Consider the following 25,753-nt stretch of genomic DNA (forward strand, 5'->3'; position numbering starts at 1 on the left):
AGGATTATGGCTGGGGGCGGGGGGTCCTTGGAGGGCCCAGTGGTAAGCAGCATATCTGGTTCCAGTCAGGGAGTGCATAGTCACTGAAGGTGGGTGGCCGGAGCTCTCCTCCCAGGGTGGCTACCGACCACACGTGGTGTCTCACCGAGTGTGGGCTGACACCCTAGTTCTGTCCCCACACAGCCTTCTCCACCCTCTAAACTTTCACCATTGCATAGTCGTCCATATATTGATACTTCCTCCAAAAGAGCAAACTGACTCCGACCCGCCTTAGGCTGTCTCAGGATATGGTTTCGGCGCTGGAGGGACCGCAGCTGGAGCGCAGCCCAGCAGAGGGTCCAGATGGAGAGGGTCGCGCAGCATTACCGCCGGCAGCTGCTGCTGCAGGCCGTGGCCCGGTGGAAGGTGCACCATCTGAGCTGCATCAGGAAGAGGGTGAGGCAGACGGCAACCCCCCGAGTTCCCCTGTGCGGCGGGGCTGTCTGGGCCAGGAGACCGCATCGCGAGGAGGAAAGGTCTTTCCAGAAGCACTTACTGCTTCTGTTGTGGATGCTTGGAGTCCTGCGGGCACAAGGCTGCCCTTCTGGGTGTTCAGTGAAGGCTGGGGAAGCCGGCCTTCCGGGTGGAAGATGGCTCAGCAAAGAACTTGGTTCAGTGTGAACCATGCCTGTCAGAGCTGGGTGACCTACTGAGGCATCTGGGCACCCCTGTCTGGGGCAGGAGGCCCTTGGCTTCAACCAGGATGACTCCTGGTGGTGGGAGGATGGTTCACTTGGGCCTGGAGCCTGCACCGCCCACAGGGGCTCCAGGTGTGGGCACCTGGCTGCACTGGGCACACAGCCCCCTGTGCGCACGCTCTCCCCAGCTTCTGCAGAGACAGGCTGCCCGACTCCTGGCCCAGACACTCAGTCGGACCTGCTTCCACCAGTGGAGACAGCAGGTGGGAGCCGTGGAGAAGCCCCTTCTCGCTCCCCCTCCTCCCGCTGCCTCCTGAGCCTGCCTCTAGCTCATCATTTCTCATACCACCCACTTCCCAGGGTTCCCTCACCCCCAGCCACCTCCTGGCACCACCAGCTTCCTTCACTTGGAATCTGTTTAAAGCCAAGTCACTTCAGGGCCATGTTTCTAGTGTCATGTTGAAAACTTGTCAGGGTAATATCCAGAAATGAATAGGAAATGCATTTTAGGTCTTTGCCAAGGCCTTGATAAAACACCCAGTGGGGCTGCGTCCTGCTTATTGGCCTTTCGTGGGCCAGGTCCCTCACCCTCGGGCCCGCAGTGCAAGCAGTCCTAGCTTTTCTCACTGGAGCCTGGCGCACTGCCTCACTGCTCCCGACCCCAGAGCTCCTGGCCTTTGTTCTTCCCAAAAGAGCTTCCTTGACCACCCCCCCCCCCCCCACCTCAGGGCAGGCCTGACTAGAGAGGGTCGGAGAGTGACCAGGGCCATGGGGTCAGGGTGGCCTCCCTAAGGAGACATTTCCTTTCTGGCCCGTAGCTGGCGGACAGGAGGCGGGAGCAGCAGGACACAGCGCGGGCCCTGTGGTTCTGGGCCTTCTCACTACAGGCGAAGGTAATGGGCTCCCTGTCCCAGGAGCGGACCGTGCCCCGGTGGAGGGAGCCTGAACAGGAGGGCTGGGCCTCACCTCCTCCTCTCCCTGTAGGTGTGGGCTGCGTGGCTGGGCTTCGTGCTGGAGATGAGGAGAAAGAAGGCGCGGCAGGAGCGGGCAGTGCAGGCCTACCACCAGCAGCTCCTCCGGGAGGGCGTCACGCGCCTCCTGTGCTTTGCAGCGGGCATGAAGGCATTCCGGCAGCAGCTGCATGCCCAGCAGCAGGTGCAGGTGGGCCGGGGTCCCCCACCCTTCTGTGGGGAGTGGGTAGGCACAGCACGACCTGACCAGAGGCTGGTTGCAGGCGGCCCACAGTCTCCACTGCGTGGTCCGTCGCTGTGCCACGCTCTGGAAGAAGAAGGCGCTGGGCCTGGGCAGGGAGCCTCAGCCCCCTACGTCCACTGTGTGCAGCAGGAGAGTGACGTTTGAGGGTCCCCTTCCCAGCCACCTTGCTGCTGGGGCTGGCGATGCCTCCCTGGAGACCAAGAGGACAACAGCTCCTCGTGGGCTTCGGGGAGCTCTGGACAGCCTACCATCCGCCGCTGGGGACACCCAACTCCTGGAGCTGTGAGTAGCCCTTCCCTCACCTCTTCCTCCTCGCTTCCACCTGCGGCAAAGCTTGGATGGTACAGGAATGACACTGGGCCCTGAGGGTCATGGCCGAGCCACTCGGAACCCTCTGTACAGGATCCTGTGCCCCCATTCTTCGGCCCTAACCAAAGGGACCACAGCCTCTGTTCCTCCCGAGCGTGGGAGAGAATGTACGGTTCCTTAGCAAAGGAATGGGCCGTTGGGCAGCCCCCCTCCCCCGCAAGACCTGGTAGTCTCCCCACGTCTCCCGTGACAGCCAGGAAACAGGTACCCTCTTGGAAACCCCACTTTTTTGTGACCTGGCCCCACCCCATCCCCACATGCTGTGCTGCTGTAGCTGACAAGGGCCCCATCTCTGAGCCTGCTCCAGCCTGGTTGCCTGGGTCAAGTGAGACAGCATGGGTGGAGCACCCGTCGCCAGCAGGCTCACTGGAATTACTAGAAGTTCAGTAGGATGCCTGGGGCGGAGCCTTTCCTTCTCTCTTCAGTCTCCCTGTAAGATGGAAGGGGTCGGACTGGATTACCCCGCCCCACAGAGGTCTCAGGCTCCAAGCAGCCCCTGGGCAGCCTGGAGGAACAGCCTGTGTTTCTTCCCAGGAATGCTGCCCGCTGGGCAAGAAAGCAACCGCGACGCCCAAGCTTCCTGCTGGAGCCCATTGAGAGCCAGACGCCCCTGGGGTGTGGCACCCTCGGGGCGCAGGGGTAGGTGGTGTGATTCTGGGGACTTTAGGGCCAGTGGCCCCCCTTCTGTCGTCCTCGGGAGGGTACCGCGCCTGACCAGCTCCTGTCTTCCCTCTGCTCAGGCCTGAGGCACTGTGGGAGCATGGCCTAGGCGAGGTCCAGCCAATAGGCCTTGCGCTGACAACACCCTTCCTGGCAAAGGCCCAGACAGCACTGGACCCAAGCAGCCCCCTGCCAAGCGCCCCTGGCCTGAAGCCGCCGCCCACAGCGAGTACAGGCCTGGAGCTGTTGCCCCCTTCTTCCTTCATGCTGCGTGGGGCGGAAGCACACACCTGGGTAAGTCCCCCTGGTTACCTGGGGTCCTGTTCTTTGGTCTGGTCTTCGTGCCAGTGCTCTCCTTTGTGCGCTTGGTGCTGTAGCCACAGCAGTACTCATTGCTTCAGGAAGATGCAGGGAGGCCTGTGCAGGGGCCAGCATCCTAGGGGCACAGCAGGGAACAGCCCCCGAGGCCCATCCCTGCTCGTGACACTTACATGGTGGTGGAGACAAAAGAAACCCCAGCATGCAGACGAATGAAGAGACTGTGGATCATGAAGGGTCATACAGGCCCTGGTGATAAGTCTGGACTTTAAGAACAGGAAGTTGTGGAGGATGGTTGGCGGCTGTGCTCAGGTCCAGCAAAGGGTGCTGGTGGCTGGGACTGGGGGGCGGTGGCTGTGGATGTCGTGGGAGGCAGACTATGTAGGGCTTGCTCTGATGAGTCTGATAAGAGGGAAAGAAGGAATTGCGGATGGCTCCTGGGTTTCCGGCCTGAAAAGCTCAGGGAGTGATGCATTCTTTACTGTGAGAGGGAAGACGGAGGGTGGGAACCCAGCAGCTGAAGCATCACAAGTGTGTCTTGAACCTGTCAGATTTGAGATAACGCAACAGATTCAGCCTGGCCTTCAGGAACAATCAGGGCTGGAGATCAAAGTTAACAATTCGCAGCACAGGTTGAAGGTAAAGAACTGATGGGGTCATGGGGAGGAGTGGGGCCGAGACTCTGGGGCCTGTGACGTAGGAGTCAAGGAGTTCGGGCAAGGAGGTGAGGAAGCACGAGTGTGCATTGGGCTTGGGCCCCCCAAGGCGCTGGTGCCTGAAGAGCTGCGACCTAAGTAGGGGTGGGGAGAGGGTGGGGGATGGGAGAGTGTCCATTCCCACCAGAGGACATTGTCACCAGGAGGGAAGGGAGGAGGGTTGTAGCTGTGGTTGGAAAAGAACAGTTGCCACTGAAATGCACGGTCATTGCAGGAGTGGGTGTGAAAGGTCAGTAAGGCTGGAAACAGCTGCTTGGGTGGTCGTGGGACTATCTATTGGTGTCAGGTGCTGAATGAAGGGGCAGGACCAGGTGAGCTGGCCGCAGCAGGTGCAGGTGTGGGGAGCCCCAGCTCCCCACCTTTCTCCCACTTCCCTGCTCAGTGTTCATCCTTCTTTTACAGGCATCAGCCCAGCCGACGATACCTGGGCTTAAGTCCCAGGCCCCTTCATCCCTGGCCAGTGTCCCCAACCCCCGTCTGCTCCTTCCTGGGGACTTCACAGGCACTAGGCCTGGGCCTGGCTCTGACACTGCAGGTGTGTACCTGGGGCCTGTCAGTGCCTCAAGTGCTCAGGTCACTCCCGGCACCTGGAATCCCTGGGTTCAGCCCGGGCCCAGACAGGAGGATGGTCAAGATCAAGCTTATTCTCCTATTGCCACTGGCCACATGGACCTGGAGGCCGAGCTTGAGGGCATCCAGCAGCAACTGCAGGACTACCAGACCACGAAGCAGAATCTCAGGTGAGATCCAGAAACCCGCGTGGCACCCATCCATGGGGAACAGGGGGAGTTGTCTGCCCAGTGATGGCCCCTGCATGCAGGCGGCACCTCTCCCCTTCCGTCCTGCTCAGGAAGGCCCAGGTTGGCCTTACCTTCAGGAAAAGCTGAGCAAAACTTTACACCTGTGTCTTGTGGAAGCCGGTGGTGTACCGGGCGAGTGTGACTGACACGGGATGATGCAGTGAGCCGCCCTGCTTTGTCTGGGTCCACAGCCCACGTACCCCACGGCCAGGCCTGGGACCCTCAGTGTGAGCAGCAACCTTAATCAGAGGGAAGCGGGCAGGTCCCACACGGCCAGCTCTGCACAGGGAAGAGGACAGAGGGCGTTTCTGCGTGATGGTGGAACAGGAGCCCTTCTCCCTCCACCCACACCAGAAGTGTGCTGGGCCTCTGCCTGGGGCCAAGCCAGGCAGCAGGTGCGTTACTCCCTCAGGTCCTGCCAACGGCAAGCGAGCAGCCTGCGGCAGTGGCTGGAGCTGAGCCAGGAGGAGCCCAGGCCCGAGGACCAGGAAGCAGAGCAGCAGGTTCAGGAAGAACTGCAGGAGGTGAGACCTTGGGCAGCCCCCGGAAGGCTCCCAGGCGGGGCTTCCTCTTAGCCTGCCCCCTCAACCTCCCCAGGTGGAAGCGCAGATCCAGCAGCTGGCCTCCAAGTTGCAGGCCCAGCGCCAGCCCATCCGCACCTGTATCGCCCGCATCCATGCCCTGCGGCAGGCTCTGTGCTAGTCACCACCCCACGTCCAGGAACAGAATGCAAAACTGCAGCGAGTTTTTTTATTTCAAAATGTTGCAATTAAATGAATTACTGTTCAGAAGTCTCCCACTTTTCATACAAAAATACTGTGCTACTGATACAGTTGAAAAAGTTCAAATGGCTTCTCCTGCAGGAGAAATTCACAGCATCCCCAGGAAACATGGAATCTGGCCCTGTCCCCACAATCAGTGGCTCCCCAAGGACTGCGTACCTGTTGCCTGGGGACGGGTTTTCTAGGCACTGACATTCTCCCCTCCCCCACACATCAAATACACCACCAAGGTTCCTTTGCCTCCAACATAAGCCCCTGATCAATAGCAGCAACTTTTCTGTAGGTCTGGATTACAGGGAGGAGACCCAAGCTCTCCCCTGGCCCCAGCTGGGCCACCACCAGCTAGCTGCCTGCCCCTTTTGCTTTGGACACCACTGAGGGGGTTTGGTGATGGGTCCTGCCTACTGGAAAGAGGACCTGCCAGCTCCAGAAGGTCACTCAGCAGGGCCTGCAACGCCCTGAACCATTAGTGAGCACCCTCGGAAGTTGATGGCAGAGTCGGAGGTGATGCATTCAGCCATAAGTGCAAAGAGAGAAGACAGCTTTTCCCAACAAGCAGGTTGGGAGCAGTTGCATTAAAGGCCCTGGTCTGGGACCCACAGTCAGTGCCAGGAGGCACCTCGCCCCATGCAAGGGAGGCCAAAAAGCAGTGATAGGAGGAGCAGCAAGAAGGTACTTTAACTACCACTTATCTTAAAACGGAAATCAGAACAACTGAATGCTCAGCCAGGACATGTAGAATCTCCAGTTTATACAACACGTTAGAAAATCTCCAAGAGGGGATCAATCGTCCTGGCCTGCACTTTCTCTTCAGGTGGGTAGGGGGAAGATGTAGGTCTAGGACATGAGAGGGGCTCTGACAACCTTGTCTGCACCCTGGAACAGAAGTCACCCAGGTCCTGCCTGGTCAGACCCGATGGTCCCCTCCCTAGATAGCCTCAGAGGTTCCCCTTGAAAAGACCCTCACATTTCTGTGGAAAAGACCCCTCAGCAGCTGTGGCCATGAAAGAGGCTCTAGAGAGAGCCCAGAGCCTCCCCGAATCGGATTTTCTGTCCCGCTTTCAGCTTGAAGTTGAAGTCCTTGGGGGCCTCGAAGATGAGCACAATGGTGGAGCCCAGGTTGAACTCGCCCAGGTGCTCGCCCTTGCGCATGGGGATGCCCTCCTTGTTCATGTGCGTCACGAAGCTGAAGTCATTGTAGGAGCCCTTGCTGTACCGTGGGCTGTTTGTGTGCAGGTCCTGTGGGAGGCGGAGGCAGAGCACGTGGACCTTGAACACACCTCTGCTGCCGTCCCGAACCTGTCCCCCACCCTGCTCAGAAAGGGAGGTCCGGACAGCAGCTCAGGCCATGGACTAGGCCTAACCTGATAGCCCCTGACCAGCTCTGAACTGGAGGGAAATGGAGGATTCAGACCCCCAACTGTTCACTAGTACGAACGGTGCCACAACACCAGCACCCGGGGGGCTGAGGGGCAAACTGACACCAAGAGGGGAAGCCCCGCGGGCATGGGTACTGGCACCCCTCACACACTTGGCCTCCATCAGCATGCCCCACCCAAGTTCCCCTTGGGTTTCTGCAGAAGCAAAGTGCCAGGAAGGGAAGTTAATTCCCTCCCTCACCAGCCACCTCGAGACAGGGGTGGGTGGGGGATAAGCAGAGCAGGAGCTCAGGGCCCAGCCCCTCCTCAGGGCAGCTGCTCTGCACAGCCAGGCCTGGTGGGGGATGTGCCCTCCTAGAACTTACAGTCCAGATGAATCTGGCTGCACAGGAGACGGTGCAAGTGGCCTAGCCCTTGGGCTTCGGCAGGGTCTGGGCTCTGCTTACCCGGTCAAAGTAGATGCGGATGGAGCCCACGTTGGTGGCCCCAACAGCCGTCAGTGAGAAGAAGCCGTGTTTCCAGTCCCCAGTCAGGACTACCCGCTCATTGTGGCAGAAGAGCTCTTTGATCCAGCGGGCCATGCCGGGGTTCACGGACATCAGGGAGCCTGTGGGGACAGACACTGCCACTCCCTGTCCATCGGGAGGACAAGCCTCCCAGAGCCCAGTGTGTCTACTCTGGGAGGGCCCAAGACCCACTGTACCCCCATGTCATTCCAAATGCAGAGCAGGCTGGCTCCCAGCCTGCCCCTGCCACCCATGCCCAGCAGTCACCTCACAGCTTTGGAGCCTGCGTCTCCTGATACCAAGAAGCTGAGGACCTCTCTGAGTCCCCCAGGGGCAGGTCCCACCCATGTGCTGGCCCAGGCCTACCTGGGAAGTGGCGCCGGTGGGAGACAGTCCAGTCAGTGGGGGAATGGAAGCAGTGGTAGTCCCCGGGGGCCAGGTAGATGACACAGTGGTAGAGCTCGTTCCCTTCTCGGGTGACCAGCTGGCTCCTGAAGGAGCCACAGGAGGTGGCTGTGGGGCAGACACGAACCAGGCGCTCAGACAAGCACTTGATGCTACCCAACACGGAGCCTGCGTGCAGCCTGGACACTGGCTCCAGGAAGGCCTGAAGCTGCAGGCAGAGTAACTACTGGTCCACAGGCCTCCCTCCCGGACCCACTCCCATCCCCACCCTCTACCCTCTGACATCCAGCGCAGCCACGCCACAGCACAGCTGCCTGGCCGCCACCAGGCCAGGACCCACCTGGTGGGAAGGGCAGGTCCTCAGCGGGGATGCGAGGGCCCAGGAACGACTCCAGTGAGTAGGTGACCCCCTTCACCTGCTCCACCTCGCAGTTCTTCACCTGCCCGAAGTTGAGGATCTTCCCATCCGATGGACTGATCTGGAAGGGCCAGGAGAGGCTCGCTGTGGGGGAGGGCAGGGGGCAGAGGGCAGGGCCACCTCCTTCTTGGGGTTTGGCCTGGGAGGAGTGCCCACCAGGCCACCTCTTCCTAAAGGCACAGCCAAGAGCTGCCTGTACGGAGGCAGGAGTAGAAGGTGGGGTTGGGGCCTCACCACGCTGTGGAGGTCGCACACTGGCCGGGCCTGTGGCTTCAGCTTGCGCCGGAAGAACTCGCTGAGGTTGCGGTAGTGGTGCAGGTCCTCCACGGCGGCCTCCTTCATGTTAACCCCGAAAGTCCAGATGTACAGGCTGTAGACGGGCCTGCGCAACCAGTGCGGCAGCTCCACTTGGTTGAGGCGGCCCCAAGCCCGCGATAGCAAGCGCGTCGGCACCGACTTGTACAGGGCCACCTGCAGGCCGCGGGCAGGCAGGTGAGTCAGCCACACCGGGTGAGTCAGCCACACCGGGTGAGTCAGCCACACGGTGTGCTCACCCCCCAACCCCCCTCCTCCCCATCAGCCGGTACCCTCTCCCCTCCCCATGGGGGCCACCTCCCGAGGCCTGAGCAGCTTGTCCCCACGAGGGCTTTGTGACATGGTCGTCTCTCACCAGGAACCAGACTGAGCTTCCAAATCTCTCATCTCTCACACACAGTACTGGCCAGGCCTGTGACACAGTGACTTACAGCTCAGCTGTCAGCCATTTCCTGCAGACTTCCCACAGCAGCTACCCCACTCCCTCCCCAGTCCCCGGGGAGACTGGCCAACACAGCCTCACTTCTTGAGGTGGGGAGGGGCAAACAGATCTGACACAGTCACACAGGCCGTGGCGCGGGCACTACTGCCCGAGTCCCAGACCAGCACAGAAAGGAGAGGCCTCTGGTGTGTGGGCAAGTCCACAGCCCAAAGCGCATGTGCTCCTCGCCCCCCACCCTGAGGTTGGGGACTCATGCAGACGGGTTGACCCCTGACACCTGTGCTCCGAGGACCTGGACACGCCCGCCGAGCCCACCTGTCCACACAGCTGTCCCCACCTGGTGCTCCTCCAGGAGCACCAGGACCCTCCAGCCAAACTCAGGGCCAGACGACCCAGAAGGGGCAGCCTCTTAAACCTCAAGTGCCTCTGCCATAGTGGGACGTGCTTCTAATTGGTGGCTGCTGCTTGCTGAACACAACCAAGACACCAAGTCCCCAAAGCATAAAAGCAATTCCACTCCAACTTTAAACACCTTTAAAGAGGCAATAAGTTAGCGGCTCCCAGCACTCCCAGCTGACGCCCATCCGCGGGGGCAGCCCAGGGCTGCCCTATGACCCCAGGCCTAATGCCCAGAGGTGCCCCTGAGCTTTCAAGCCCTGGCAACGCCCACCTGGGCTGTCCAAGGGCCTGGGAGCAGGGTTTCTTCCTTGGGGCCAGCTTGCCTGAGAGCCGGGCGCAGCCAGGCCATTCCCTCACGCAGCCTTGCCTGGGGCTCCTGGGTCCTCAAAGGCATCCTCACTCAAAGGGGCCCACACAGGTTCCAGCCTCCCTGAACCACCCTCTGGCGTCCAGAAATTAATTTGGATTCTTCTCAAAATCACCCCTAAGCTCTTTTCAGGCACCATTTTCTGAATGCCCAATGTGGGTTCTTTCCAGAAGCAGAGTCCCCACATGGCAGAAATGCAGGCAGAGACAGCAGGCAGTGGACGGTGGGCCGTTACAGTCACCTGTCTGCAGCCCACCCTCTCCACAGGCTCGCCTTCCAATGTGACCCTGCTGGAGCGCTCAGGCCCCACAGCACCACCTCTGATCTGACAAATGTCTTCTCCTCCTCGGTCTCCTGGGCCCCAACCTCAGGCCTGCCTGGGGGGAGGCCAGGCCAGCAGCCCCTGCACACTTACCCTGCTCACGGGTCTCCATCCCACCCGGCTGAGTGGCCTGAGGGCGCCAAGGGGCAGGAGGTAGTAGAGGACCGTCAGGGGCCAGGAGCGCAGTTTCAGGGCGGGTTTGGACATGCAGCTCAGCTGTCCCAGCCTTCGCCTCAGGGCCAGCTGGGGGAAGTACAACCTGCAGGGCACATGTCCGCACACAGCCAGGGTCAGTGGAGGACTGGGGTCCCCACCTCACCCTCAGCAGGCTCGCCTCTCGATGGAGTCGGGCAGCACTGGCCAAACTCCTTCATCCCAACCCCACTCTGAGGTGGGGGCTTGGCTGCCTCTGGTCAGCAGACTCACTTCCCAGTCTCCCCACCTGCCTGTCAGCTGAGACACACAGGGTGAGGCACCTCTCAGATGGAGTAGCTTCTGAACCTGGCAGGGACCCCGGAGAGGACCTTGGGGCTGAGTGCACCAGGAAGATGGTGCAGAACCTGCCTTGCGGCTCCCTACCGGCCTGGGGCCAGCTCTGCCCACACAGGCTCCAAGGAGAGCTAGTCTGATCCCCCTTAGCCCCTGGCAGCGCAGGATCTGGGAAAATCTCTTCATGGCTCCAAGCATCTTATTTCCTCATTTGAGGGGCCTGACAAGATCACAAAGGAACACACAAACATGCACAAGCACTAGTGCGCGTGTACACACACACACACACACACACACACACACACACACACACACACACACGCACGCACGCTACTGCTCCATCCATCCCCGTGCTCTTTCTGCATCAGGTCAGGTTCTCCAAAACGATCCAGAGGTTGGTGGGGATAAGCTCCCCGCCAACCCTCAGGCCACCTTCCAGGTCTGCTGGGGCCACATACACCTGACCCAGGCCCCTCCTTCCAATAAAGGTAGGTGGGCCTTCCCCAGACCCCACCAGCTCAAATTCAGCGCATTAAGCCAGGCTCAGCCTCGAGGGAGCCAGACTCTGGGATGAGCCTTTCCACCGGAACCCTGGCCCTCCTGAGGCATGACACTGAGGCCCAAGTTACCTTGCCACATGCCTAGGACCTAGAAAGTGCTCCTGAGGCCCCAGTGTGGCCATCACAAGATCACACTGCTACCCACTCTGAGAATGTCCCGGGGCTTCGGTTTCCTCATCTACAGAAACACTGCGTTCAACTGGAGAATAAGGCTCCATCTGTGCCTGTGTGCTCTCAGAGAAGCTCTGTCCTCTGCCCCCAATTGCTCAACAAACCAAGGAACAAAGAGGCACCTCAGCTGATATGAAAAGCAGAAAAAAATGGAGAACTGAGCCGAAGGCCAGGCCCTGCAGCTCAATGGTGGCCCTGGGAGGCGCTGCTTCTCCACTGCTCACCAGACCCCCTGTGTCCACTGTCTCTCCCATCCCACCCCCTCCAGCTTTAAAAAGGTCTGGCAAGTGGGTAGGGGCCAAGCAAAGCCTGACACATCACTGCTCTCCCCTGGGCTCCCCCCATCCACCTCGCTCTCTGCAGAAGTACAGGGACCAATCTCGGAGGAGCTGCGCTGCAGCGGGGTGGGGGCGCAGCGCAGACACTGGCCCACCAGCCTGCTGGCCCCCCAGTACCTGAAATGGGCTCTCTGACTCAGGTCCCCCGGGCCGGGCCCCTCCAGCCGCAGGGGCTGGTACCCTGGCCCCCTGCTGCCGCCACCACCTCCACCACGGGGCCGCTGGACGTGAACTCTGACCTTTCGGAGGTCAAGGCGGGGCGAGGCCAGGTTAGGACGCAGGCGTGGCCCGCAGCATCTCACCATTTTGCCGCGCGGAGCTCCGGTCCTCGCCGCGCCTCTGACTGACACATGGTGGGCGGCGCAGGGAGGCAGTGCCAGGCTCGCTCCCTTTGTCTCTCCTCCTTCCTCCCTTCCCCCCCGGAGCTCCTGCGCTGTCACCGCTCCTCGCCCCGGCGGCTGCGGCTGGGGGACCGCTCCCTGGCTAGGTCCAGTCCAACGGATCAGGGCTGTTGCAGAGACAGGCACCCATCACACACCTGCTCGGCCTGTGCACCGGCCCCGCCCTCGGCCCGTTCTGTCCCTGGCCTGGCTGCCTGCCTGCTTCCAGCAGGGAGGGGACCCGGCGCCTCTGAACCCAGGAGCACAAGCGGGAATCTGAGCCCCGCGCTCCAGGCGGGCGCCCAGCGTCGGCCTGTCTGCGGCCCCGGCGGCCCCTCCCTCTCTGGGACCTGACCCATTTTCCTTTCAGATGACAAAGTAGCATCTGAGGGATGAGGGCGCAGGAAGGCGGGAGAGGCACGGCAGTGAGACCCCAGCATCTGGCCTGCTCCGGCTCTCTCCTCGTCGTCGTCCCCAGCCCCCGCCTCAGGGTCCCCCATACCTGCCTCCTCTGAAGAGGGGCACCAGGGCGACCTCAGGGAAAACGGCCACCCCGCCTTCCCATCTCTCTCGGGAGGAACAGCACTTTGGTCCGCGGCCGCCCAGCTCCCTGAGAGGACGCCCAGCCTCTGCAGATCACAGGCAGGGGGAGAGCAAACATTCTGCAGCCTGGGAGTCACAGCCCCGCCCAGCGCAGCCCCCAACCCACGTGCCCCACGTCGTCTTTAGATGAAGACATGCGGGGTCCCAGGGCTGCTCCGAAGGCAGAGAACTGACCCGGCCCAGGCCCCCACGCCAAGACCGAACAGGAGGCCCCAACTCGGACATAGCTCGACCCTCACAGGCTAAACTTCTGAGGTCCTGGGCAAACCCACCTCAGCCAAGGAGGTGAAAACCGCCAGCCTGACACCTGCCAGATCTCTAGGTGTGAGTGGCCATGGGGCTGGATGAGGCTGACTAAGGTTTGGACGTTAGCATGGATTTCCACCCCTGCCAAGGCCCACCCCACCTCAGACCAGGACCCCTCGGCAAGCTCATCTCCCCAGGCTACCCGCCTCGCTGAATGGCCGTTGAATGGCAGGAGGGTGCCCGCACAGGCCTCCTCCTGCCCAAGGCCCCATGGACACTCTGGCTTTTGCCTGGCCAGGCTCGAGCTGAGGTCCCGCTAAGTCCCTTCCTACAGCCCACCTGCCGAGCACAGCCCCACCCACCTGCGGAGCACAGCCCTGCCCCGCCCTCCCAGCCTCGGGGCCCCAAACTCGCCTCCCGGTGGCTCCCCAGGAAACAGGCCCAGCGGGGTGATGGGCAGTCAGGTTTGCGCCTGAAGCTAGGCTCCAGGACAAGGCTCTCTCCCCGACTCTAGAAACTCTAGAAAGCTTGGGCTGCTCGCACACCCGGGATTCACAGTGGGGGCTGGCGACGCCTTGTGGGCGGGGATGGGAGCCAGGCCTCCTCCTCCCAGTTTTCCACAGTGGGACCTTGACCGCTGCAGGATGTTGTCAGAAAGGCACATTCAGGAAGCCACAGACAAACCCAGCTTGGCCCAAGACCTCAGGACCTCAAAGCAGATCCCCCGTGTGTGCCTTTGCATTGCATTCTCCCCCAAGGCCTCCAGTCCAGGGGCCTGACCGGGCCACACAGCCCACCAGGGCAGTGGAGGGGACTCTGGGGGACCAGCCCAAGGAGCTGCTATCCTGGAGAGACTCCAGGAACTGCCCTGAGAAGCTGGGCAGGAGGTCTTCACGCCTCAGTCCTGTCTCTGTCACTACTCTACTTCCTCTTCTAAAATGAGACACTGAGACCAGGGTCAGGTTTCTTTTAAATCACCAGTGTTCCCCAAAAGGCCCCCAGCAAGCTGACATGAATTCAGCTGTCCACCAGGAAACGGGCCAACTCCCTCTGACTAGCTCAGAGCCGCAGGACGGAGGGAAGGGGGTCCCTAGAGGTCACCCCTTTTCACTTCCCAGGAGCAGAGCCACTTCCTCAACCAACAGTGCTCCCAGCATCCCCATCTCAGAGTCCCACTTGCCCTCTGCGCCTACAGTGGCCTTTGGAGGCCAAGCTAGAGCTTTCTCCCTTTCTGGTTCCCTGAGTGCAACTTGGGGAGTTCAGGCCTGAAGGAGGAGCCTGCAAGGAGAGCGCCCTGAAGCAGAGAAGTACAGACCCCTTCCCTCTCTCCTGAGAGTCTCAAGGACACTCTGTGGAGGTGAGTTTGGGGCTATGACCAGTAGGACTTTAAAGTCATTACATGGCCATATGGAACATGAGAACACAGAGGCTTTGGTGGGGGGCAAGGACAATCTGGTTACTGTGATCCTGGACGCCCTCCCCCCACCCTCGCCCTGAGAGCTAGGAAAGGCCTTGCAAGTCACACGTGCTCTCTGAGTCTCAGTTTCCTCATCTGGAAATGCGAAGGGTCCTTCCTCCTGCTCACCCGCCCTGAGTCTCACATCAAAGCTGTGACCAAGGCCAAGAACAACTCTGCTTAGAAACCCCATGCCTCTCTTCTATCCAAGAGCTTAGTGCAGCCTCACCCCCCAGACCTGGCTCCCAGTGCCTCCCCTCCCTTTCCAAACCCACGCTCTGGGAGGACAGAAGTTTGCTACCGCTGGGAAGATGGAAGGAACAGGGCAGAGGAGGCAGTTCTGACAGAGGAGCCCAAACCACAGGGGCAGCGATGATGTGAGTAGGAAGGGATGGCTCAACAGGACCATGCTGGGGGGAGCTCACCTTTGTCAGGACATGCTGTTCTGGGGGTTCACACCCCAGAGGTGCTGCAACATCCCCACCCACCCCTCACCGCCCTAGAATGAAGGTCTTGCAACCCTGCACGTGTCCAGCCCGAGAGCCCAAGGATGTGCTCCTGCTCCCTGAGTGGAAAGCTCACCGGGTGCCAGTTACCTGGCCTGAAGCCTCAGCAGAAACCCCCAGTGCCCCCCAAAACATGTGTCCCCAGCCTGACTTGCTGTGCACACTCCCGGCTCTGGAGGGCAGGGCTGCTGGGTAGCTGTGTCCAGGTGGGGCCACCAACCATTCCTCCCCTGAGTTCCAAGGCTAGAAGCTGACAAAATGTCAGAAGTAGGGAACCAGGAAAATGGATTCTCCCAGGTGAAACGGGTGAGCCATCTTGGGGAAGCCTTGGGCGAGAGAAGAGGAAGCAAAGAGAAGGATCCAGAGGCACCTTTTTCAAGGGCGGTAGAGATGGGGACAGGACTCGGCAAGACTCTTTCTTAAATCCCCTGAAGGAAAGCAACCTTCTCTGGGGCAATCCTTGGCACTAGCGGGGAACGGGGTCCTGGGAAGGGCAGAGTGTCACCCCCTCCTGCCCCTTGTCTGGTACATGGTGACAACTGCAGCATGTCCGGGTCCCACCGAGGAACACTGCTGCTTCCCTCCCCCTCTGGCGCCCGTCCCAGACCCTTCGGGCAGAACTGAGGAAATGGGCGCAGGAGGACATCGAGCCGCCCGCAACGCCCACATTTCCCTTTTCCGGGCCGGGAGGCAAGGAGATGCTACACGACGCGAAGGAAGTGAGCTCATCCTGCCCGGCCCCGTGACCCACCGTGTGGGGCCAGGGAAGCCACACTCGATCGGGGTTGGGGGGTGGGCTCCTCAGGCCCCAAGCGGTGAGGGGCGACCGGCCTCCCGGCTACGCGAGCAGGCCTTCCGCTTGCGCGGGACGGCTCGGCCGCGGCCACTCACTCACCAGCAGGTGGTCCGCTCCGCTGGCTTCCGCGGCGCCGCGCACCGGCTGAACTCGCAGGGAGGCGCCGCTCCTCGCTCCTCGGAAGCCTGACTGCGTGCGGGGGCTCGGCTCCACCCAGTCAGGGGCAGCGGCAGGAGACCGGACACCAGGCTCGCTAGTCAGCCGCGCCCCGCCCCCCAGCCTGGGGTTCCTTTAAGGGAAGGGGCGGGGCCAGGGGAGCGGCGGGAACAGGCGACCGGCAGGCGGCCACAGGACTTCGCGGGTGCCTCCTGAGGGCGGGGCTGGGCTCCCTGGGCCGTGAGCGCCTCCCACACACCCCTCCGGGCCGCCAGGGCCTCCACGTGCTGCGGACCTCACCCGAGGGCCGGCTTCTCTAGACTGAACACAAAGCCACCTCCAGACACCTTTTCTAGCCCTCAAAGCCCTCGCTCCTTCATACACCCGACCCTGAAGACAAAGGCTGCTCCTCACCCCACCCCCTCTCCTCCAGGCAGACACACCCTGACACACAAAAGCCCCTGGTGCAGACCAGCAAACAAGACCCAGTGGGCAAGGTCCACCCCCGCCCAGCACGTAGGCTTCCTAGCGGGGATCAAGACCTGTGGGGTGATTCTCACCTTATCTTTCTACCCCACTAGATGGTACCCCACTGCAGGGTCAGCACCCTACCCCCATGCCCACTGAAAGCAGGCAACGTGGGATGGAATGAACCAGCTTAACACTTTTTAGGGGAGGGGGAGGGTCCAGCGGGGAACACCACCACTACTCAACCACAAAAAGCATGTGGAATTCAGGAGCCTGATTAGCTGAACAACCCCAGCTTCTTTTGACCACTGGGAATTTAGTTTCTAAAGCAACATTTAGACCAGGAAGAGAGCTGACAGGGCTTGTGAAGAGATGGGCAGCTCAGCCAAAGCAGCCTGGAAGAGGACACAGCAACATGCAGACACAGCCCCACACACCTGCCCCCTCATCTGGATCCAGCCCAACCAAGTGCTCCATAACAAGCTGGAGGGATCCTTGGGATGCCAGTAGGAACTGGGAGGCAGGGAGGCACACAGCCCACTCAGCCTCCTAGCCTGGGCTCACAGCATTCTCGGAGCCCCAGCGAGACTTTAGACCCCTGCTCACCTCAGAGCTCCAACCAACCACCACTCGAGATGGAATAAAAAGGAGTTAAAAGCACAGGAAGATGCTGACACACAATCTTAGCAACACTAAATTCCAGAACCAGAAATCCAGGAAGACCGTCCTGACTTCCCCAAAGCCTGCAGTGCATCCAGCAGGACCGAAGTTAGACCTAAGGGGGAAAAACAAGTCTGAATCAAAAGCCCAGATTCTTATTCGCTGAGCGGCCTGTGGAGCGCTGATGCTCTCCACTGTAAAATGACCAACTAGGCCGCTCCACGTGGACCAGAACTCCTCTGTAATCATTCAAAGCCTCTCAGGCTGACTGGTGTCTAGGAAACTCATAAACCAGCCCACAGGTCTGCCCTGAGATTAGCCCGCCCAGCCTTCTAACCTGCCCTCCACCACGTACATCTCAGGAGGGAGATGCCTTCTGGACAATATTCCAGACAATACTCAACATAATTTCTGGGAGTAAGAAAAACCCCCTTGGAAAGTTTACTCTCCCAGCCCAAATGAGGTCCCTTCCGGCCACCCACACTTGGTCCTTAATTTCTAGTCCTCCCACCTTCTTTGGACTCCCCTGGGCGGGAGTGCCACCTAGTGCCACTGCGAGGCTCTGCAGGCCCCAGGCCACTTGGCCGCAGCACCCGTGGACAGGCCAACCTCCTCAGGCAACCCACTGCCACTCCCCCGCTCCTTGCAGACTGAACTCTGTGCCCTGCTGTGCCAGAGGACAGAAGGGAGTGGCGGGGCAGGGGTGGCAGGTGCTCTCTGTTAATTCTCATTCCCTGGGGGCCGATGGAGGCCCCTCGAAGAAGAGAGGTGATGGTCGGTGTCCCAAGGCTGGCATGAGGAGCCAGGGGCAGGTTATCAGCCTCACAGAAGCCTGGGCAGGAGCCCAGACAAGCACGGACTACCCTCAGGTGATTCCTTCATCTGAAGGCTTCTCACAGCCCTGCCAAATTCTCCCTTCGTGTTCTCGAATGTTTCCTAGCAATCCCACCAGCCCAGATGACTTCTCTGCCACCCAGGCAGCGAGGAGGGTGCAGCAGGGTAAGGAAGCCCAGCAGAAAGCTCCCTCCAGGCAGGAGCCCAGCCTTGTCCATTCCCTTTCCCCTTAGTGGTGCAGGCACAGAGCACCCCCTTGGGCTGGAGGAGGCAAGGGAGAGGAAAGGCTGGAGTGGCTGCCACAGCTCCTGGCACATACCACGAAGGAGGTCCCTGAGGCCTTGAGATGTCCTCCTGCCCTGGAATGAGGCCAGGATTCTCTGAGGTCAGAGCTGGGCAGGCAGCAGGGGCTACTTCCCACCAACTTGACTGTCTGCCCATTTTAACATCCAGAACTGTCTTCTCAACACCTATTAGGTAAGAGGTAAAATAGTACTTACTGAATCTCCACCCCCTGCCAGCATAGGACCAGGTATTTATTTACACCTATGTCATTCTCATTTAACAGCAGCCTGTTCACAGAGGGGAACAATAAAGCTATAAAAATTACAGAAGTTTAAAAACATGCAAAACATGTTCTACACTGTCCAAGGTCATGGACTCGTGGAGCGAAGGAAATGCCAAGTGCAGATCGACAGGGTAGCGGTGAGCGATGTGGGAGACCTGACAGGCTGATCTGGCTTTATTCCTTTTCAGAACTGTAAAGTCACACCTCACATTTAAAAAATACTAAACTGAGGACAGAAACAAGGAAGCAGTGCTAACGCACCCCATGGCCAGACGAGATGACAACAAACCAGATGTGCTCAGATGTGGACTGAAGTGTTTAGGGGTGAAGTTTCATAATGTCTGCTATGTACTTTCAGTGGCTCAGAGGAGAGTCTGTACATATGCACAGAGACAAAGCAGATACGAGGAAACATTAATAACTGGTCACTCAAGCAGTGTGTGTGGGTAACAATTCTCTCAACTTTTCTACTCTGTTCAAAAGTGTTCACAATAAAATACTGGAAGACTTTGCTTTAAGCCACAGAAAAACCTCTAAATTCTACTAGGGAGAAAAACTCAAGACCACACTCAGCACACAGCGCCTCTCTGGCCCTGAGGCAGCATCATGCCCACCACTCCTGCTTCATGAGGCGGGTGGGGCAGTTCCGAGCCGAACCCCTCCCTCCTGTCCAGGCAGCAGCCCTCCGATGACCACAGCCCACTCTGCAGCCTAGGGCCCCATCTCTGCAGAGTCAGCTCCTTGGTTTGCAGGAGGAGGGACACATGGACGGCTTCTTCCCCAAAGGGCCCCCCTTTCTACCAGGCCAGCTTCCCCACCGCCTGCACCTCTGTCCTCAAGACCCGTGAAGGCAAAAAGGACTCCTCAGAAGCACCAGAGACCAAGGGAAATCTGCCACCAGATGCCACCCTTCATGGAACAGGAAACCCCGGCAGGAGGGGGGCGGCACACCTGGGCACTCCCCCCATACACACCTGCCATCCAGGTCACCTGGTGACCTGGGCTTACAGACGCTACACACCTTCCACCCCTCTTGGTAAGAAGCACTTATGAAGGTCTGTTCCCCCCTTTGACTTATAGGGACAAAAAGGACAGCATATCTGAAATCATAGCTGCCACACAAACGCAGACTGCGATGCTCGGGCACAGGCGGTGGCCTTCCAGCTCCGGTCAGTGTTGCTCCCTTGAAGCCAGTTCTCCAGAGAGGCCTGGTGGCGACCACCCTCCCCACTGAGGCCAAACGCCAGGCCCAGGTAGCCCAAATAAGGTAGCCGGGCTCTTTGACCCCAAACCCTGACCTTTTTCAGGAAGGACACCATGAGTTCCTGAAAAGAAACTCATGGAAGCGTCCCCTCCTTCATGCGCGGCACTCGGCCTGCTCGAGGCTCCAGTTCTAAGGGCAGGGCGTACTCCTGGTCTGACCAGAGCCAGAGGAATGTGGTGGATTCCTTGTTCCGTGCTATTCAGACTAAACGTTAAACTTACAAATACTCTGAGCCAGTATAGACAGAGAATAAACACATGAAAATGTTGAAGTGGACTCACATTTAAAGAAAAGCCAATTACAAACTGTATTAAGGTATGATTCTTGATATTTCCTCCACTGCTCTCAGTAAAGAGCTACTCCACCCCTCGCATCCATTCAAGTCAAAACTCACGAGTCATTTTCAATTTCTCTCTCCCCTCATATGCAATCCATCAGTGCATCCTGTCCACTCTCCCCTCAAAACATACCCAGAATCGAATGTGGAATCTAAAAAATACAGCAAACTAGTGAATATAACAAAAAAGAAGCAAACTCACAGATATAGAGAACTAGTGGTTACCAGTGGCAAGGGGGTGTGGGTGGGGAGGAATATTGGGATAGGAGAGTAAGAGCTACAAACTATTAGGTATAAAATAAGTTACAAGGACTTCCCTGGTGACGCAATGGTTATGAATCTGCCTGCCCAATGCAGGAGACACGGGTTCGAGCCCCGGTCCGGGAAGATCCCACATGCCACGGAGCAACTAAGCCTGTGTGCCACAACTACTGAACCTGCACTCTAGAGCCCGAGAGCCACAACTACTGAGCCCGCGTGCCACAACTACTGAGCCCGCGTGCCACAACTACTGAAGCCCACATGCCTAGAGACCACGCTCCGCCACAAGAGAAGCCACCGCAATGAGAAGAATGAGAAGCCCGCGCAGTGCAATGAAGAGTAGTCCCCGCTAGCCACAACTAGAGAAAGCCCGCACACGGCAACGAAGACCGAACACAGCCAAAAATAAATAAGTTAATGAATTAAATAAGTTGCAAGAATATACTGTACAACATAGGGAATATAGCCAATAGCTTATAATAACCTTAAAAGGAGTTTAACCTTTAAAAATTATGAATCACTATATTGCACACCTGTAACTTATACTGTACATCAACTATACTTCAATAAAAAAAATACCAGAATCGAGTGCCTCCCCCCTACCCCAACTCCACTGCTCCCCACTCTGATCCAGGCCACCACCTTCTCTTGCTGGGATCCTGTCAGAGCCTCCCAACAGGTCCCCTAATCTGTCTCCATAGCAGCCAGGACAACTGGATCAGAACCCAGATCACTCAGCACTCACTCAGAGGACAGGCTGAGCTGGCGCCACGGGTCCTCCTGCCCTCCTACCTTCCTGCCTTCTGTGCCTCCAGCCACAGGGGCTCTTTGTTCTCCCTAAACAGAGACAAGTGTTCTCTATCCATCTCAAGCCTCTACTTGGACCACTCTCCCGGCCCCTCAGATGCCCTCTCAGCCCACACGGCACTAAGCGGGGCCTTCCTTCCTTCCCTGACTGCCTTGGTCCCAGCCCAGCTCTGCCCCAGCCTGAGACACTGTGCCCTTTACCTATGTTCTCTCCACGGCCTTTCAACCACTAGACATGTCCATGTGTCCATCTGTTTCTCAGCTATCTCAGCCCCTAATAAGGGAAGCTCTCTGAGGATGGGAGCTCTAGCTCTACCAGTGGATCCCCAGCATCTCAACACGGCCTGGCATATGGAAGGAGCTCAAAGATCTGTTGAATGAAGCAGCAAATGCAAGAAGAGAGGAATGGTGTTCATCTATGACAACTGTTTCAGTAACACCCAGTGTGGTTCATATACCCAACAATGCTTATTACAAACAGGTACAATAGTTTTAGATGGCAAACATGTAGCAAAAATTGTGCAGGTGCCCAGACCCCTTCAGACAGCAATTCTACACTGAGGCATTCAGCCTGAGGAAAAGGCCTACGTGCAAAGATGTGCTCTACAACGTTAATCATGATGGTAAAAACCACCAGGGCACCAGAATCCACTATGGTAGCAGAGCCACTTAACGTATGTAGTTACATGAAGTCTTGCAAAATCATCATATGTAGCAATATGTATAAGGTAAAAAAGGCAAGATACAAAACAGGAGTAGCTGACCCCTGAACAACACAGGTTTGAATGCGTAGGTCCACTTATAAGCAGACTTTTTTCAATAAATACGTACTACAGTACTACGTAATTGGAGGATGTGAAGCCACGCATACCGAGAGCGGCCTGTAAAGTTACACGCATATTTTCAGTCGCTGGGGGAAGGAGAGTCAGTGCCGCTAACACCCGCATTGTTCAAGGGTCAACTGTATATCCATTTAAAAAAACAGACAGACATCAAGTGAAAAATAAAGCCCGTGATTATGCAACAAGTCGTCAGGTGAGAAGGGATGGGAATCATGACTGTCCTCCCAGTTCTCCAACATTCTGTCAGAGCGTTACATCACCTCTGTCATTTACAAGAGAATGAGACTGACTTCCAGAAGGGGGCCAAGACCATTCAATGGGAATGTGCTGGGAAAATTGCACATCCCCATGAATGAAGTCAGATACTTAACCTTACACGATATAAAAAAACAACTCAAAATGGATCAAAGACCTAAACATAAGACTTAAAACTATAAAATTCTTAGAGGAAAACAGGAGAAAATCATGACACTGGATTCAGAAATGATTTCTTAGATATGACACCAGAAACACAGGAAATAAAAGTATAAATAGATAAATTGGACTTCATCAAAAGATATGATCAAGAGAGTAAAAAGATAAGCCATAGAATAGGAGAAAAATATTTGCAAATACATATACCAGATAAGGGTCTAGTATCCAGAAAAATAAAGAACTCCTGCAACTCAGCAACGAAAAACCACACAATTCAAAAATGGACAAAGGGGGACTTCCCTGGTGGTGCAGTGGTTAAGAATCGACCTGCCAGGACTTCCCTGGTGGTACAGTGGTTAGGACTCCATGCTCCCAATGCAGGGGGCCTGGGTTCGATCCCTGGCCGGGGAACTGGATCCCACATGCGTGCCGCAACTAAAACCCGGTGCAACCAAATAAATAAAAAAAAAAGAAAAAAAAGAATCCACCCGCCAATACAGGGGACATGGGTTCAAGCCCTGGTCTGGGAAGATCTCACGCACCACAGAGCAAAAAAGCCCATGCACCACAACTACTGAACCTGTGCTCTTGAGCCCGTGCTCTGCAGCAAGAGAAGCCACCGTAATGAGAAGCTCGCGCACCACAACAAAGAGTAGCCCCCGCTCGCCACAACTAGAGAAAGCCCGCGTGCAGCAACGAAGACCCAACGCAGCCATAAATAAATAAATATTTTTAAAAATGGACTAAGGGCTTGAATAGACGTTTCTCCAAAGATATATAAATAGCCAATAAGCATGTGAAAGGATGCTCAACATTACTAGTCATTAGGAAATGAAAATCCAAACCTCAATGAGATACAATTTCACACCCATTAGGATGGCTATTATAAAAAAATTAAAAGGTGGATTAGAGACCTAAATGTAAGACCAGACACTATAAAACTCCTAGAGGAAAACATAGGAAGAACACTCTTTGACATAAATCACAGCAAGATCTTTTTTGATCCACCTCCTAGAGTAATGGAAATAAAAACAAAAATAAACAAATGGGACCTAATGAAACTTAAAAGCTTTTGCACAGCAAAGGAAACTATAAACAAGACGAAAAGACAACCCTCAGAATGGGAGAAAATATTTGCAAATGAATCAACAGACAAAGGATTAATCTCCAAAATATATAAACAGCTCATGCAGCTCAATATTAAAAAAAAAACAACCCAATCCAAAAATGGGCAGAAGACCTAAATAGACATTTCTCCAAAGAAGACATACAGATGGCCAAGAAGCACATGAAAACCTGCTCAACATCACTAATTATCAGAGAAATGAAAATCAAAAATTACAATGAGGGGCTTCCCTGGTGGCGTAGTGGTTGGGAGTCCACCTGCCAGTGCAGGGGACACGGGTTCGTGCCCTGGTCCAGGAGGATCCCACATGCCGCGGAGCGGCTGGTCCCGTGAGCCATGGCCACTGAGCCTGTGCGTCCGGAGCCTGTGCTTCGCAACGAGAGAGGCCACAACAGTGAGAGGCCCGCATACCGCAAAAAAAAAAAAAAAATTACAATGAGGTATCACTTCACACAAGTTAGAATGGGCATCATCAGAAAATCTACAAACAACAAATGCTGGAGAGGGTGTGGAGAAAAGGGAACCCTCTTGCACTGTTGGTGGGAATGTAAATTGATACAGCCACTATGGAGAACAGTATGGAGGTTCCTTAAAAAACTAAAAATAGAATTACCATATGATCCAGCAATCCCATTCTTGGGCATATACCCAGAGAAAACCATAATTCAAAAAGACACATGCACCCCAATGTTCACTGCAGCACTATTTACAACAGCTAGGTCATGAAAGCAACCTAAATGCCCATTGACAGACGAATGGATAAAGAAGATGTGGTACATACATACAATGGAATATTATTCAGCCATAAAAAGGAATGAAATTGGGTCATTTGTTGAGACGTGGATGGATCTAGAGACTGTCGTACAGAGTGAAGTAAGTCAGAAAGAGAAAAACAAATATCGTATATTAATGCATGTATGTGGAACCTAGAAAAATGGTACAGATGAACCGGTTTGCAGAGCAAAAGTTGAGACACAGACGTAGAGAACAAACATATGGACACCAAGGGGGGAAAGCGGCGGGCAGGGTGGGGATGGTGGTGTGATGAATTGGGCGATTGGGACTGACATGTATACACTGATGTGTATAAAATTCATGACTAATAAGAACCTGCTGTATAAAAAAATAAATAAAATTCAAAAATTTTTTTAAAAAAAGGTGTTGGTGAGGATGTGGAGAAAGTGGAATCCTCATACAATGCGAATTGGAATATAAAATGGTACAGCCACTGTGGAAAAGTTTGGCAGTTCCTCAAAAGTTAAACATAGATTGATCGTATGATCCAGAAACTCCACTCCTAGTTATACACCCAAAAGAACTGAAAGCAAAGACTCAAGCAGATACTTGTACACCAACGCTCACTGAAGCACTATTCCAACAGCCAAAGTGGAAACAACCCACTATCTATCAATAGATGATAAACAAAACATGGTCCATCCATAAAATGGAATACTATTCAGCCTTAAAAAGGAAAGAAACTCTGAAACATGCTTTAAACATGGATGAATCTTGAAAATCTGGTAAGTGAAATAATAAGCCAGACACCAAAAGACAAATGTATGATTCCACTAATATGAAGAACCTAGAACAGTCTTCACAGAGACAGAGTAGAACAGTGCTTAAGGGGGTTGGGTGGGAGGTAGACTAGGGAATATTTTTAAAAGGTACAAAGCTTCTGTTTGAGATGATGAAAAAGTTCTAGGAACGGATAGTGGTAATGGTTGCAAAACAATATGATGGGGCTTCACTGGTGGCGTAGTGGTTAAGAATCTGCCTGCCAATGCAGGCGACACGGGTTCGAGCCCTGGTCCGGGAAGATCCCACATGCCGCAGAGCAACTAAGACCGTATGCCACAACTACTGAGCCTGTGTTCTAGAGCTCATGAGCCACAACTACTGAAGCCCGTGCACCTAGAGCCCATGCTCTGCAACAAGAGAAGCCACCTCAACAAGAAGCCTGCGCACCACAACAAAAGAGTACCCCTGCTGCCGCAACTAGAGAAAGCCCGCGTGCAGCAATAAAGACAAAAATACAATGCAGGGAACATGGGTTCCATCGCTGGTCCAGGAAGATCCCACATGCCGTGGAGCAACTAAGCCCGTATGCCACAACTACTGAGCCTGAGCTCTAGAGCACACAAGCCACAACTACTGAGCCCGTGCACCACAACTACTGAGCCCGTGCACCACAACTACTGAAGCCTGAACACCTAGAGCCTGTGCTCCGCAACAAAAGAGGCCACCGCAATGAGAAGCCCACGCACTGCAACGAAGAGTAGCCCCCACTCACCGCAACTAGAGAAAGCCCGCGCACAGCAACAAACACCCAATGCAGCCAAAAATAAATAAATAAATATATTTTTTGAAAAAAAGAAAAAGAA

General features: G+C 56.3%; 2 protein-coding genes across 15 annotated transcripts in view; one reads left to right on the forward strand and one right to left on the reverse strand.

The window, feature by feature from the left end:
• Positions 1-5,543, forward strand: part of SFI1 (SFI1 centrin binding protein) — an 84,524-nt gene extending 78,981 nt beyond the window's left edge. For 9 of the 10 annotated variants that reach the window (XM_060028389.2, XM_060028390.2, XM_060028388.2 and 6 more), the window contains 10 exons: positions 275-435; positions 866-940; positions 1,496-1,570; positions 1,662-1,838; positions 1,912-2,174; positions 2,796-2,900; positions 3,002-3,215; positions 4,358-4,695; positions 5,168-5,279; positions 5,353-5,543. In XM_060028389.2, the coding sequence (XP_059884372.1) occupies positions 275-435; positions 866-940; positions 1,496-1,570; positions 1,662-1,838; positions 1,912-2,174; positions 2,796-2,900; positions 3,002-3,215; positions 4,358-4,695; positions 5,168-5,279; positions 5,353-5,457 (1,625 nt within the window). In that variant the 3' untranslated portion in view covers positions 5,458-5,543. The remainder of the gene's footprint in view (positions 1-274; positions 436-865; positions 941-1,495; positions 1,571-1,661; positions 1,839-1,911; positions 2,175-2,795; positions 2,901-3,001; positions 3,216-4,357; positions 4,696-5,167; positions 5,280-5,352) is intronic. The other variant, XM_060028391.2, reaches the window with a different exon arrangement.
• A 102-nt stretch (positions 5,544-5,645) lies between these two features.
• PISD (phosphatidylserine decarboxylase) overlaps positions 5,646-25,753 on the reverse strand; it is a 36,959-nt gene continuing 16,851 nt past the window's right edge. The window contains exons 1-8 of one of the 5 annotated variants that reach the window (XM_060028402.2): positions 15,735-16,169; positions 11,951-12,156; positions 10,184-10,349; positions 8,480-8,716; positions 8,168-8,306; positions 7,789-7,935; positions 7,363-7,523; positions 5,646-6,776 (exon numbers count right to left, since the gene is read on the reverse strand). In XM_060028402.2, coding sequence (XP_059884385.1) covers positions 6,552-6,776; positions 7,363-7,523; positions 7,789-7,935; positions 8,168-8,306; positions 8,480-8,716; positions 10,184-10,349; positions 11,951-12,000 — 1,125 coding nt within the window. In that variant the 5' untranslated portion in view covers positions 12,001-12,156; positions 15,735-16,169 and the 3' untranslated portion in view covers positions 5,646-6,551. Of the gene's footprint in view, positions 6,777-7,362; positions 7,524-7,788; positions 7,936-8,167; positions 8,307-8,479; positions 8,717-10,183; positions 10,350-11,950; positions 12,357-15,734; positions 16,170-25,753 lie in introns of those variants that run through there. The other 4 variants (XM_060028404.2, XM_060028403.2, XM_060028405.2 and 1 more) reach the window with 4 other exon arrangements.

Source organism: Delphinus delphis, chromosome 13 (genome assembly GCF_949987515.2).
Source record: "Delphinus delphis chromosome 13, mDelDel1.2, whole genome shotgun sequence".
NCBI classification, from domain to species: Eukaryota; Metazoa; Chordata; class Mammalia; order Artiodactyla; family Delphinidae; genus Delphinus; species Delphinus delphis.